Source organism: Phasianus colchicus, chromosome 29 (genome assembly GCF_987193195.1).
Source record: "Phasianus colchicus chromosome 29, bPhaCol1.hap1.1, whole genome shotgun sequence".
NCBI classification, from domain to species: Eukaryota; Metazoa; Chordata; class Aves; order Galliformes; family Phasianidae; genus Phasianus; species Phasianus colchicus.
The window spans coordinates 143,978-158,526 of record NC_143464.1 but is presented as its reverse complement, the minus strand read 5'-3'; the positions used below and the strand labels follow the sequence as shown (position 1 = coordinate 158,526).

General features: G+C 56.1%; 1 protein-coding gene across 15 annotated transcripts; it reads left to right on the top strand.

The window, feature by feature from the left end:
* The first annotated feature begins 411 nt into the window (after nucleotides 1–411).
* Nucleotides 412–13,661, top strand: LOC149914403 (uncharacterized). Of its 15 annotated transcripts, none has more exons than XM_090126526.1 (17): nucleotides 412–1,033; nucleotides 1,869–3,268; nucleotides 4,129–4,257; nucleotides 5,997–6,211; nucleotides 6,353–6,857; nucleotides 6,941–7,406; nucleotides 7,920–7,981; nucleotides 8,536–8,689; nucleotides 8,941–9,197; nucleotides 9,532–9,602; nucleotides 9,954–10,033; nucleotides 10,156–10,267; nucleotides 10,633–10,756; nucleotides 11,330–11,467; nucleotides 11,787–11,929; nucleotides 12,134–12,259; nucleotides 12,369–13,661. In XM_090126526.1, the coding sequence occupies exons 6-17, from the start codon at nucleotides 7,328–7,330 to the stop codon at nucleotides 12,487–12,489; spliced, it is 1,467 nt and encodes a 488-aa protein (XP_089982652.1). In that variant the 5' UTR covers nucleotides 412–1,033; nucleotides 1,869–3,268; nucleotides 4,129–4,257; nucleotides 5,997–6,211; nucleotides 6,353–6,857; nucleotides 6,941–7,327; the 3' UTR covers nucleotides 12,490–13,661. The 15 variants fall into 15 exon arrangements, with proteins under 15 accessions (XP_089982652.1, XP_089982650.1, XP_089982648.1 ...); XM_090126524.1 differs by having other exon boundaries at nucleotides 1,665–3,268; XM_090126522.1 differs by having other exon boundaries at nucleotides 1,503–3,268.
* Nucleotides 13,662–14,549: the final 888 nt, after the last annotated feature.

Genomic DNA, 14,549 nt, shown 5'->3' with positions numbered 1-14,549 from the left:
GCTCTCCAGCAAGGCCCGCACGGAGCGGAGCGGGGCGGGGCGGTGCGGGCCCGGCCTCGCTGAGGCCCCCCACGTCCCCGCCCTCCTCCCGCAGCCGCAGCCGGGGCCCCGGAAGCGGAGCGGGCGCACAACGGCAGGCATCGCCGAGGGCAGCCGGGCCGGGGCCATGGGAACGCGCGCGGTGATGTCGCAATGACGGCGCGCCCGCGGACAGAAAGGACCCCGCGCGGAGCGCCCGCCCCGTTCGGCGCACCGACCAATGGCAGAGCGGAGGAGGCGGGGCCGAGCGCGGGCTCTCCGCCACTGGCGGCTGCGGACGGGGGGCCGCCGCCATGGTGATGCCGATGGCGCCGGCGGGATGGAGGAGCCGCGGGGCTCCGTGCGGGGAAAGCGGCGCTCCGCCGCCCCGCCGCCGCCCTCGGGGACGCCGCGCGGTCGGGGGAAGGCGGCGCGGGGGCACCGCCGCCGGCCCCGTCCGTCCCCCGTCAGAATCCGGCTGTCCTCGGAGGGGGAACCGAGCCGTCCTCCGTCGTTGCGGCGAGGCGCTGCCGGGCTGCGAGAAGCGGCGGCTGACCGCGAGAGGCGGGACCCGCCCGGTGTCCGGGAGCGGCTCCTGGCTGAGCCGGGCAGCCCCGGAAGAGAGGGAGCGATCGCGCGGATCGAGGCGCGTTCGAGCCCGGCACGGAGTCCGGCCCAGCGGAGTCCGCTTCTCGCTCGGCTCCAGTCATCGGCAGCGCTGTGCTGAGCTGCTGCCCCGCAGCTGCAGTCTCCAAGCGCCGTTTTCCATCTGATGCCGTAGCGACGGCGCGCCCTCCCTCATTGCAGCGCGTGAAGCTGCCCCCCCGGCGACAGCGCATGCGTGATGTCGTCGCCATGGCGACAGCGCCTCAGCGCCCCTGCGCCGCTCCGTCGCTGTGGCGCCGCGCCGTCCCCCCTGGGTGACGTCACCAGCCCCGCGACCCGAGGAGGAGGTGGCCGTGCGGAAGTTGGGCGGCGCACCCCGGGGCTCAGAACGCCCCCTCAGCTTCTACAGGTGGGTGTTCGGGGGGGGGGCACCGGGGCGGGGCCGGGGTTAAGGGGGCTGGGGGCCGCGTGCCGCTCTGCGTTGGCCCCGCGGGGTCTCTGTGGCGCTCGGGGCTTCCGCTCGGCGGGGGCAGCTGCCCTGTGTCTCCCCGCCTCCCCCGCCCCGTGTATTTCACTGCCCTCCTCCCCTCCCCCCGCCACTGGTCGCCCACAATCTCCCCCGTCGCTCTGTGTGACCCCCGGGGTTGCGCCTCCCCTCCCCCTTTTCCCCCTTCCAGTTCCCCCATTCTGATCACTGTAGTCCTCTTCATCATCATCAAATCATTAAATCACCAAGGTTGGAAAAGACCTTCAAGATCATCCAGTCCAACCATCCACCTACCACCAATATTTCCCCACTAAACCATGTCCCTCAGTATGACATCTAAATGTTTTCTGAACACCTCCTGGGAAGGTGACTCCACCATCTCTTTGGGCAGCCCATTTCAGCATCTAACCACACCTTTGAAGAAGAAATTTTTCCTAATGTCCAATCTGAATCTTCCTGGCACAAGTTGAGGCCATAAACACACAACCTGCTGTTAATACTTTTCCTAATGCCCTGACAATACTGAATGAGAAACACATCAACCTCCTGCTAGATATCTCCGAATCAAGTCAGTAGAACAACAAAGAAAGTAGGAGATGCTAACATCTGAGAAAAAATACTGAGAAGGGGAAGTAAAACAAGAAGAAGGCAATGAAGTGGCAGGTGGGTTGTCCCTCCATACCTCTGCTGGTCCTTCACTAAAATTCTTTTCTGAGGGCAGGGCTTTCTTCTCACTGCAATTTCTTGCTTCCTGCAGCCCTTCCCTAAGGCAACAGACACATTCCTGCCAGCTGCATTAATAACTTCCACCTTGTGACACTGAAAACACTGGGGAACTGTTTAAAAGCGTCCTGTCTTGTACAGATACATACAGAAGCAGGAATTACAGTAACAAGAGGAATAATAACGACAAGAAAAAGCACAAGGTGGAAAAAGTCTATGAAGAAAGTGTGGGTAAAAGCATTTTTTCAGGTTCCTTGCACGAAATATTCCCAAGCAACAGACACTGTGAAGTGGGAGAAATCCAGAACTTCTACAGCATTTTGTCTGAATGCCCTCAAAAAGAGAAAGGAGTGGGCTTCAAGACAGGTATCAGGATTTGGCCAATTATAAAACATACCTTTAGTTTTAAATGTGTTCCTTAACCCATTGTGTTACTTTGGCTCTATCTGAAGGGTTGAAAACTAAGTGCTTTTTTATCTGCTTGTAATCCATTTCCTGTGGGTTGTTACCACCTATCTGTCTGGCAGGAACTACCCAGTTACCCCGTTGATCAAACCTTACCTTTGGATGTCATCCAAAATTACTTAACAGAAAAGAATCCAACTGGCATATCTACTATGAGGAGAATGAGCAACATTTCCTTGAAGAATTTACTCAAAGTAGGCGTGCGTATTATGTGCCAAGAAAAGAAGGAAATTTGATGCTAGCATCAGTTGATGAACATTAGCATATATTCTTTATATGGTACATGCTGAAGGCAATGCTGGAAAAAAAAATATTAAGAAAAATCATTGTTTTAAGGTCTTCCTGCCTCAATTTAGGGAAAGAAAATGGCAAGTTCTTCAATGGAAGGCTTTTTTGTTGTTGTTTTGTTTGTTTGTTTGTTTTCCATGAAGAATGGAAGTACTTCAAGAGATGGGGGTTTTGTTGTCAATGTCTAAACAAAACATTTGCATTGAATTCAAAATCTGTATGTTTCAGCGTGTCCAACACAGCCAAAATATTTTGCTTAGAGAAGGCAGGCATGTGTTACTATTTTCAATGCGTTTCATGTTTAAAAAAAAAAAAAAAAAAAGTCAATAATGAAGCATTCACTCTGTTGATCCAGTTCTCACTGAGTCATTAAGGGCAGGGAACAGAAGAGACAGAAGGATATGAGACATCTTTGAACGCAGCGTATACAGCGGACTACTGAGAAATTCAAACCCAAACGTCTAGACTAAGTGGAAAAACTTGAAGGAAAAGAAAATAAAAACAACACACAAAAACACAACTTGGAACGAAGTCAAAAAAACAGGATGAAATGAAACAAACCCCCAGGCTGTGTTGGAGATGTTTTGATGCAGTTTGGCAGACCAGCTATATGCTCACTTCCTGCTCCCAGGCCAGCTGTGAAGATTGCTCTCTGAATTATGGACTCACAGAATCGTTAAGGTAGGAAAAGGCCATTAATATCATCTGGTTCAACCGTAGACCTCTAGAAGGTTTCCTCCCAAACCACCACCCTCTTCCTTCAGGGGACAGGTGCCATGGTTTATTTTAGTGGGCAGCACCTCCTCAACTTAAGTTCCCTTGCCTTCAGTTCTCTTGCCCCTCTGCAAACACAGCAGCATGCCCCTAAAAACAAACAAACAAACAAACAAACAAATAAATAAATAATCCTGTGGTTTTGACACCTGTCCTCAAATTCCATGTCTGCTTTGACGGAATTACATTTTTTTAGAGGAGTACTTGGCCTGTGATTTTCAGTTAGTTCTGTCAAGCAGTGCACAGACCTTGGTCTCTGTAAAATGGGGCTCTCAGATAGGGTGAGCAAAGCTCACATGAGGGGAAATCACTAAGGGCAGGCTTGTCAGCAGGTTTGAATCTATCCCCTGAACAAAAAGAAGTGAAAAAACAAATTTGGCATCTTGGAGCCCAAACTGGCAGGCCTGATCTGAAATGACATTGCAGTTTTCATTAGCTAGTAGGAGCTGATTTCTTTCCTCCTTATCCAACACGACCTTGAAACATACCTTAAGCTTAAGTAGGTTGTTGTAGTCTTCAGGGGCCTATACTAGCTTTCCACTAATGGAAACTAAGTTTTGAACTCCAGGGGATGAAATGAGGTGAACAAAATTGTCTATCTATCTAGTCACAGCTGTAAGATTTAAGGCATATGAAATAAAAAATGGGGCAAAAGGGACACCAAGAACCAGTTTGAACTTTAAGGTAGTAGAATATGTATAGAGCTGGAGCTGAAGAAGTAGCTTAAATAAGAGTCTTGTTTCTTGTTTTTGGCTTTTGTGGTTCAGCAGGGTGCAAGGATGACAAATATTTAATAGCAGACCACTTCTGCCACAAAGCATGGCCATGGCTACAGAGGCTGGATGATGTCAAAGGATACAGAACAGCAGTCGTGTGATTATCCAGTGCATCACGTGGTAAGTAGGGGAGCTAATATGACTCTGACACCAATTCTTAGTCTACAGGCTTTTGTAGGATGGTATTCATTAGCAGTATCTTTCACCTGGGGGTAAAGGGAGGGAGACCAAACATCCTCGGACAACCACATGCAATTTCTCACCATCATCAAAAAAGTAACCTGCTGTCAGTCATCTGGCTTGCTCCCTTCTGAGGTTACAACCCTTCAACAAAAGCAATTCAACAACAGACCACTCATAAACTCACGGTCAACAAAAATAGTTCTTTTTTTCTATTGCTGGAAGAGCTGCAGCAGTTTCAGTCTCCCGATGAGCTATACCACTGCAGCACTTCTTTGGGCTTGAGTTAGTGGTGCACCACTTTAACTTAGTAGGCTTAGTAAAATACAGAAGGTACTTCACCTTTTTACTGAGAGGGAGGGCAGGAGAGGCAAAAATTGCTACTTCTTGCAAACTACCCTCAGTTTGCAGTATCCCAATGCTCTGTATGAAAGCCTAAAACCACAAAGAAAATGACTATATCTTTAAATATTAGCAATGCAATTTCCTTTCTTCTATTCTTGTGAATTCCAACTGCTTTCCTGATGTTTGCACTTACCAAGTAGACAACCCAGTGATTACTTTCTGTGATCAAACCTGGCAGCTGTGAACTCAAAAGGGCAGGCTGGAACGAAAGCAACACAGAAATGCTGGAGAAGAGAACAGCGTGGCTTCACGTGGTGATGGAGCTTTGTTTCCTATCTCCTCTGAAATTCTGCTCTTTCACATACCCTGCTGTTGTACAGCAAGAGGAAAAAAACAATCAGTGAAAGGGTTGAGTTTGTAGGAGACATGAGCTCCACTTGAAGAGCCATGAGACGTTGGCTGGTATGCTGGTTCAAGGGTATGCTGGTAACTCGTAAACTGAGAAGCCTCCAAGTAAACACTCAGTGTGTCAATAAAAGCCTTGGTGGAGGGCAGAGAAATGTGCTGCTCCTTAAGGCGTGGTGCCCCCATGAACGGATGCACACGGTGTCCATCTCTGCTCTGCATTTAACGCAGGGCCCATGTCCCAGCCCACGTCCCAGCCACGGATCGCGTCCCGACCCATGCCTCGAAGGACTGCATCGCAGTGCTCGCCCTATACGCGGGACCAGCTGCTGAGCCCAGATGCCACAGCGGGGGCAAGGGGCTGCTCAGTAGGGCTGCCCTTTATGCTCTCACCCCCTCGGGCCCCTCCTGCGAGTCTAGGGGGCGCCGAGCTCGAAGGTCGCTCGATGAGGGCCGGGGGTCGCCGGTCCGGTCCGGTCCGGGGCAACGGAGAAGGGCCGTCCGCACACCCCGGGAGCTCCCCGACAGCCCGAGCGGCCGCAAACAGGGTTAAGGCCGAGGCGATTTGCGCGTAATCCCCGGCACGGCCCGGGGAAAGGGGCGCGGTGCCGAGTAGGGGCGGTGAAGGGGGAGGGCAGCTCGGCTAGACCCCCGGGAGCCGGGGGAGGGAGCGGAGCCGGTGGGGAGGGAGGACGGGGCCCGGAGGGGGCCGGGGGGAGAAAAGGGAGGAGCGGCAGGGGGTGGAGGGAAGGAAGAGCGGCGTGGGGAAGCGCTACGCGCCCGAGCGGCGGAGGGAGGGAGGGAGAGGAGGAGGCGGCGGTGGAACGCGCTCGGCTCCGTGGGCCGAAGGTGCCCACCCCTCCCCTCTGTGCCTCCCCCGTTTTGACCCCCAGGGTCCACCTGTCTGCCCCCCCCCCCCCCGATCCCAGCACCGGATGCCAGCACCGGGACAACCGCCTGTCCCGAAGTCCACACTGTCACTGTAACCATGGAATCTGGGGCCGTACCAACCCGTCTACCTCGAGAGCCCCATCAGCGTCCTACAGCTCCTGGACGCTGTCACCCTGGCTGTCCATGACTGTCCCAAGCTGTCCCCCCTGCCATGGTGGCACAACTGCAGCGCGGTGCCATCCTCATTGAAGAGGTGACGAGGAGGGGTACAGGGAGGGGGGCTGGGGGCAGTTGGGGGACACGTGGGGTGTGACATGGGGTTGGTGGTGTCACCATCGTTGGGTATCACCTTCACTGAATGCCATTGGGTGTCATCGAGTGTCACTGTCTTCAGGTAACACCGTGACACAGGGTGACCTCGATGTGGAACAGCCGTGATGCAGTGTCCCCATCCCTGGCTGTCACTGTTGTTACCATCATCCGGTGTCGCCATCGCTCGTGTGTCACCATCCCTTGGATGACATTATTCCCTGTGCTGTGATCACCACACAGAGGTAGGCACTGGTGGCCCCGCGTTGTCACCGTGCTGTCTCTGAGCCTCTTGCTGTCCTTTGTCACCCCTCCAGGCCTGCCTACAGCCGGACTCAGTGACACTGGAGCCCTCTGGTGCCCATCATTGTCTGCCACGAGGACGGGGACACACACGGTGGTGAACTCTGTGCCACCACCAGAGGAGACCACATGTGACATCAGCGTGGCACAGCCGTGATGCAGTGTCATCATCGTTGTGCGTCGCCAGCAGCTCACCAGCTTCAGCCTGTATGACACGTGGCAAGTTCTCGTGCCATTTGCCGAGTAAACCACGGTGACTGTCAATAATGATATTTCAACCTCGTGAGGTGTGTGTGTGCCTGTGAACGCACAGGTTTTTGTTTATTAAGCAGACGTGAAACAACTTCTCTTACTAAGCCATTAAAGTTAGGCTTGCGTTCTTTCATAACAGAATTCAGTAAGTTAACTGGAACTCCTCCTGGAAGAGGAGATCTCCTCTCCATGCCAGTGACCCAACAGAGCTCCAGGTGACCCGGGCTGATGTCACAGTGCGATGCGCTGCATCACAAGGAGATCTTCCACAGGGCAGCATCAGTGCCAGCACTTCCCTGCAAGGCCTGGGCGCTGCTGCAGCACTGCTCAGGGGCTCTGTCCTTCTGCGGTCAGGAGTCGGCTCAGGGGCAGCAAGGCTGCACTGGGTGACCTTTGTTGACACGTGGAGGAGCAGGGGCACTTTGTGGAGAATTGTTGGTTGGTTGAGGAGCCTTGTTGGTGGAGGGCATCCTTAGTTCTGAGCTGAGGGCTGTCGGCCAGCGACATGGAAGGCTGCTGGACTGTGAGCCTCAGCTCCGAGCTGGTCTACACGTTCCCAACACTGCTGGAACTCTCTACCAAAGGTAAGGCTTTCCGGACTCCCTTCCCAAGGCATCGCACGGGGCTGTTAGCTGTCCAAAGCCTCAGCTCCTGCTCTCTGTGCTTGGCTGGGCATGGCTGGGGGCTGCTGCAAGAGCCCTGCCCAAGGGTCCAGCTCTTCTGGGGACCACGTGGCAGCCAGGTCCCAATAGTAGAGCTGCCCAGAGCCCCCAGGTTCCTTTAGGCATGCTCAGTCCCCTGTGATAGGGCAGTCCAAGACCAGGTTTCCCTGGGAGAACACACCTACAGATGTTTCCGTAGGTTCCAGCTCTGGGAGGAAAGGCATCCTGTGTCCCACAGGCTTCCTATGTCCCCGTTTCCCCTCGGGGCCCTGAATAAGGCTGAAATCAGAGCAAAGGCCAGCTCCGCTAGCCATGGCGGTGCTTTTCTGGGGTGTGTGCGTGTGCCTGTATCGATCACTGTCTGTGTGAGGAGCTTGCCAAGCAGTTGTGAAGAGGCTGTCCTGGAGCATGACATGTCTTTTCTTTCCTTTGCAGAGATTGTGGCGGTCTGGGATGCCGTGTCTGATTACATCCTGGAACAGATGAAGCTGGACAAGGTGGGCTGGTATGCTGGTGGCCCTCGCCCTGGAGAGAGGTTCAGTCCCGCCAAGAGTGTGGGCCTCACAGAGCAGTCCCTCCCTGAGCACCACACTGAGCAGCACGCTGAGCCCAAGCCGGGTGCCCAGAGCAGCCTGTTGGCCAACTGGGAGGGAAACCCAAGGCCAGAGCTGCTCTGAGCAAACGTTCGGCACACGCAGGGGCTTTGCTCTGCCCTGTGATCAGAACGGGGAGAGCCAAGGGAGAAATGGGTGGGGGATTTTTTCTGGCCCTATGCCAAGGATGTCCTTGGGAATAAGTCCCAGGCTTAAGCCCTGTGCTGTAAATGCCCGGGCTCTTCTCTAGCCAAAGGATGTTGGGAAATACTATGCGAAGGTGACTGTCTTGCAGGGATCACAGATTTTTCCAAAGCTTTCCGGAGAGCCCCATCTCACCCTGCTGTCCATCAGGAGTGGGGAGGGCGGAGAGCAGTGACCCCATGCTCTTGATGTTTGTGGCTTTTGCCGCCCCTAAAGTACACACTCGTCAGCCTTTCTGTCTTTTCCCCGTGCAGGGAGTCCTGGTTCCGGGGCTCGGGGTCTTTGCTGGGGTCCGAGAGCAATTCCACAGCAAAGTAGAGGCAGTTTCGGTGCTAAGGCCTGTCTTCCAGCTGGACATCGGGGTGCTGTGGCTGCAGGACCTCCAGTCTCCCAACGACATCATCCCTGGTGAGAAGGCAGCAGCCACCTTCCCCTTCCTGTCCCACGTCTGGCTGGGTGTGTTATCCCTGCTCTCTGGAAATGGCCGGGAGCAGCAGAGAATTGTCTGCAAAGCTCGGGGTACAGCGTGAGTTCGTCCCGAAGGAACCACAGCTCAAGAGCTGTTTCTCCGAATGACCTTTTCTATGGGATTTGGTCACGATCATGTTGCATGGGAATGTGGCTTGCTGTGGCAGTGAGGCTGTGCCTTCTCCTTGCAGACGATGTCAAGATTGAGTCGCTCAACTACCGGCAGCTCTCGCGAGCCTCCGGCGTCCCGCTGAACGTGGTGCTGCGCTGCGTGCGAGAGAGCGTGCTCTTATACTGTCACCTCCTGAGGAACAGGGAGCCCGTCTCATTTGTCTTTAAGAACATCGGCGTTATGACGTGCCAAGACGACTTCCTCCTCATGAGGTTCTTCTGCAGCTGCATTGCAACGCTGGAAAGCAATGCCACCGTCCTTTCTCTGTTCCGCACTGTAAGTTGAGGAGGTTTTGAGGGTGCGCCATCAGATCACTGCTGGCCAGCCTGGATGTGGCAGGCCAGTCCAATGCTTGTCCCCACGGCTTTCTCCACTGGCAAAGAGATTTCCTGGATCTCTGCCCCTGCAGAAAGCCTGGCAGTGCTCTTGCACAGCCTCTCTATTTGGCCATCCTGCTCCTTCAGAGCAGAACAAAGCTCTGATGTTCACGGAAGAGGCTTTGGTGGAGAGCAGCTTTCTCTTGGCATGGGAGCCAGGCTTGCTTCCTGTCAAGAAGAGCCATGAAAAAATGGCCTTGGCAAGCCTCCAGCAGGTCTGTGTCCCTTTGCAGAGATTTTGGACAGAAGATTCTGCTGACTTCGGGCCAGAGACCACCGCCCATGGGATCCGGGTGTTCCCGAGGTGAGCGCATTTCCTCTGCAGCACTTAGCTGGCCAGGAGACAGGCTTATTTCCCACCTCCTCCTCTGAGACGTGCCCTGCTGGGTCTCCGTGCTCGGCATCCAGTCGGGTAGAAATCCTGGAAAGTCTGGCTCCTGGGAATCATGGTTGTGTTACTGGTGCCCAAGCTGTCCCGATTCTCATCAGAGAGAATGGACTGCACGTGCAGAGGAATTTGGGCTACGTGTGCTGGTTTGGCATGGCCAGGAAGGAAAAGGATGCCACGCTTTGCATAGCACATAGATAAATACCGCCAACAGCTGCATGGGTAGGAGGTCATCCTTCTTCAAGGGTTGTCACTCTTTGTTTCCAGGTTTCAGCTCACTGTGGAAAAGAGCAGAGCAGAGGTTGCTGCGGAAAAGAAAGCTGCAGTAGAGCGGAAGATGAGTACAGGTGAGGGAACGGGTCCCAGCTGTAGGGAGGTGGGCCCTGTCCCGTGCCGGGTGACCGGATCCAGGTTCACGTGCTGTGTCCGTGGGGCTGCTCTGAAGAACTTCTTTCTGTCTTGGTTTCAGGGGGCTCTGCCAGCAGGCTGCTGCAGAGGCGGAAGACACTTCCCCCCTCCATGCTGCTGCAGCGCAAGCCAAGCTCAAGGCAGAAAGACGTGGCGAAGGAGCCTTCTGCCAGGTGAGAGCCTTGGGCGAAAAGAAGAAGGAGATGCGTGTGCTCGTGTAGGAGTAGCCTCCCCTTTGGAGCTGCCAGCTCTCAGCACCCAGAGAGGCTCCTGACACACGTGTCCCAGTGTGAGCCGTTCTCTCCAGGGATGGCAAGCACGCAGCACAATTGCTCGAGGCAGACACACCAGCTTCATGTTCCACCCTGGCCCCCGATCCCTGGGGGAGCTGAATGCTGATCCCCATTGATGGCAGAAGCTCTTCTCCCTTCAGGGGTCTCTCCGCACTGCACCGGAGCCCATCTTTACGGCTGTGGGAGCACGGGGGGAGACCGAGGTGCCCTGGGCTCCTGCAGACTCCTCTTGTGTCTGTTTGCAGCGCGCTCCCGCCATGTGCAGGCAGCTCCCGCGGGACAAAGAAAGCGGGACAGAAGGAAGCATCTACTCCTGCCCAGACCAGCACTGCACCCCCTGCCACAGAGGAGTCTAAGAGGGTGCTGCAGGTACCGGCCCTGCCTTGCTACGGGGACTGTGCTGCTTGAGACTGCACAAATGACAGAATGGTAGAATCATAGAGAAGTTTGGGTTGGAAGGGGCCACTCAGACCACCTAGTTCCAATCCCCTGCTGTAGGCAGGGACACCTGTCTCTAGACCAGGTTGCTCTAAGCCTGACCCAGCCTGGCCTTGAGTGCTTCCACAGGGAGGGAAGCAAAAGCCTCTGTGTGTGCAGTGACCTGGAGCACAGCCCTTGGGGTGCCATCATTTCACATTTCTACCCGCTCCTTCAGCTCCTCTTCAGTAGATGGAGGGTGCTGCACACCTTCCCTATCTTTTCTCGCCTCCTGGCCTGCCACCTGCCACAGCACTCTGATTTTGAGCAGGGGCCATGAGAGTGGAATACGACCTCTGAGCCACGTTTGCTACAAGTTGCGGATCCCGTCCTGCCTTTAGGGCCCCTGGTCTTTCAGGGACAAAACAGTGCTGACCGGCTGCCAGAGGCGAGGAGCAGGAGCGTGGAGCTGAAGGAAAGTCCCAGGGGCTGAGGCTGATCCTGTATGCTGCTGTGTCTCTGCAGGAGCTCCGGGAAGTGTCCGCATTGTGGAAAGAAGTAGACCGCACGTGGCCCATGCACCAGCAGCAAGTAGAGCAAGCACGGGCAGAAAGGGCGGCGTGGGAAGGCTGGAGCATAGGGGCGGACCAGCGTCCACCCCAGGTACTGTCAGGGATCGAGCCTGCTGGCAACAGCCGCCATCCTCAGAGCCAGGCTGCGAGCTCAGCAGGACTGAGGGGGTGGGGAGTGGGACAGGCGCCGTGCAGCATGGCAGGGGCTGGCCTGCTCCTCCTGGGGAGGAGAGCTTGGCACCTCGCAGGGAGAGCCCTGCAGGGAGAAGGGAAGGGCGGCGGGCAGCCGTGGGCTGGCAGGGCCAAGTCTCCTGCTTGCCGGGGCAAGCTGCAGGGCCCTTGACAGAGGGCTTCTGAGAAACAGCCCCGTGCTCCCAGCCACTTTGCTGACAGCGTCTCCTCTTTGGCAGCTGATGGCCAGGCAGAGCATGCGTGCTCCGCATCCTCCAGCCCAGCCCAGGGGACAGCAAGTGGAGAGGAGGTGGAGGAAGGATGTGGATCCTCTGCCGGGAAGTAAAATGGGAACAGCGACCAAGCTGGCACTGCATGCTGAGTAAGTGTGTGCGGGCTCTGCTGGCTGCCTGAGGCACTCGGGCAGCTGTGACCCTGCAGCTCGGGGACAGGCACGGCCCGGCCAAAAACTCTGGCGGGGTGCAAGGGTGGGGACACGCGGCAGCATGGGGATGCTGGGCTGGGTGAGGGGAGAGGCAGGGGGGCTCAGCAGAGCCCAAGGGATGACTTTCTCCTCCTGCTGCAGCCTCCTTTCCCCACGAGTGGCTCAGGTGCTCCAAAGGTTGGAGCCGCACCTCCATCAGCAAGAGGCTTTTGCCAGCACAGCGGAAAGAAACCGGCAGAAGCTGGAGCTGAAGCGGCAGCTCCCCTGGTGAGCTCCATAGGCAGCAGATCCTGAGAGCCGGGCTGGAGCCCAGCCTGCACTACTTGCCTGCGCTCAGCCCGTAACGCTCCATGCGCTGTTCTTTTCACCTCCGTAGTGCTCGATGCTCGCGTCGCTCCAGAGGGGAAGGTGCAGCCAACGGTGGTGACCGCGGTGGAGCTCTCGGCAAGGGGGCTGGGAAGCTGTCCAGATTTCCACCTGTGAATGGAAGATCTTAGAATCAAAGACTCATTGAATGGCCTAGGTTGAAAAGGGCATTGAAGGTCGTCTAGTTTCAACCCACCTGCTATGTGCGGGGTCGCCGACCACCAGACCGGGCTGCCCAGAGCCATATCCAGCCTGGCCTTGAACGCCTCCAGGGATGGGGCATCCCCCACCTCTCGGCAAGCTGTTCCAGCACGTCACCACCCTCCGCGGGAAGAACTGCTAACATCTAACCAAATTCTGCCCCCCCTTCCACAGTTTAAAACCATTCCCCCTTGTCCTGTCACTATCCAGCCTCGTCAACGGCCGTTCCCCCTCCACTTTATATCCTCCCTTCAAGAATTGGCCACAATGAGGTCTCCCCGGAGCCTTCTCCTCACCAAACTAAGCAAGCCCAGTTCCCTCCACCTTTCTCAATAGGAGAGGTGCTCCAGCCCTCTGATCATCTTAGTGGCCCTCCTCTGGATTCGATCCAAAGCTCTGCGTCTTTCTTGTACTGGGGCCCCAGCCCTGGACGCAGTACTCCCCAAAAAAATAAATTGGCCTTATTTCCAGTCTTTCTGCTGGTGTCGTGTCTGTTGCCATCAACTAATGTGATGGAGCCGTGCTTTGAGAGAGGAGTTTGGGTGGCAACAAGAGCTGCTCCCAAGGCCCGGTAGGCCCATGCTCTCCAAGAGCGGATTCCCAGGACGGCAGCCATCTCTGCTGGCCGTGCACACTTCCTGTGCAGAAGAATTGATGTGTCCCCTCGTATCCCCATAGCTCCCTCCCAGCAACAGAAATTCCGTGGGAGAACCGCAGGGGAGCTCTGTGGGGACGAGGAGCAGGCAGGGGCACAGGGAACATGAGGGCTTCTGAAAGGCCTCTCCTTTCCCCAGAGGGCTTGTGAGCACTCCTGCCTGCAGCTGGGAACTGTATTGCCAGGAGCTCTGCAAAGGTGGATTTGCTTGTAACTGTAGGCAGGGAGTTTCAAACCAACACTGCCGTCCACAAGGGGAACATTTACATTCTCTCTCTGACAGCACTGAGACAAAGATTTGAGCTGGCAGTCTGAAGGCCACATTAAGCTTGACTGGAACAGCTGTACAGTGAGAAACCATTTGCCTTTTCACGGGGAACACAGCTGGAAGGGAAATCCAGAACAGGGGAAAGGAAGGCAGATGGTTGCCAGGCAGAGCTCTGAGCACAAGGAGATCTTGGAGTGGATGCTCCTGGAAGAGATGCTCAGACACATGCGAGATGAGGACGCGATCCAAGACAGCCAGCACAGCTTCACCAAGGGCAGATCGTGCCTGAGCCATCTGGTGGCCTTCTACATTGGGAGTGCCGGCACTGGTGGTCCAAGGAGGGGCAACTGATGTCATGCACCTGGGCTTGTGTGATGCCTTTGACATGGTCCCGCCCCATATCCTTATCTCTAATTGGAGAGAGATGGATTTGAGGAGCAGCCTCTCGAGTGGATAGAGAATTGGCTGGATGGTGGAAGCCAGAGGGTTGTTGTCAGTGGCTCCACATCCCGGCGGAGGCCGGTCACCAGCGCTGTCCCCCAGGGGTCCATCTGGGGGCACACTAACACTACTCGATAGCCTAATGGGGTGTGACTGATCAGCCCCGCCCCGCTGCCGGTACTGCTGGCTCTGCCCTCGCCCCGTTGCCGGCTCGTTAACGGGAGCCCCCGCACTTACCGCTCACCGACAGCGATCGCAACCCTCCTTGCGGTGTAGTCCCGCGTACGGGCGGCTTACGGTTTCTCCTCGCTGAAACAGCCCGCCTGATCCTCACAGCCCGACTCCTCCTCTCCGTCTGTGGTGGGCAGCGACGCGAGGCTGCCCTCCCAGAGGCTTCTTCTCGGCGGGGGCGCGGATGCAGAGCCGTTGCCCTGGCGACGTCCCCGCCGCGTCAGCCGCTCTCGCCAGAGCTGCCCGGCCGCTCTGTTGTCTCGGGGATCCCTGGGTGAGGGGACCGAGCGAAAACCCCCGTACCTCGCGGTCGGTCGCTGCGGTTCTGGCTGGAACAGCTCCGAAGCAGCGAACCTCGGCGATCGAGGCTTCTTGCGAGGCACAGTCATCGAGGC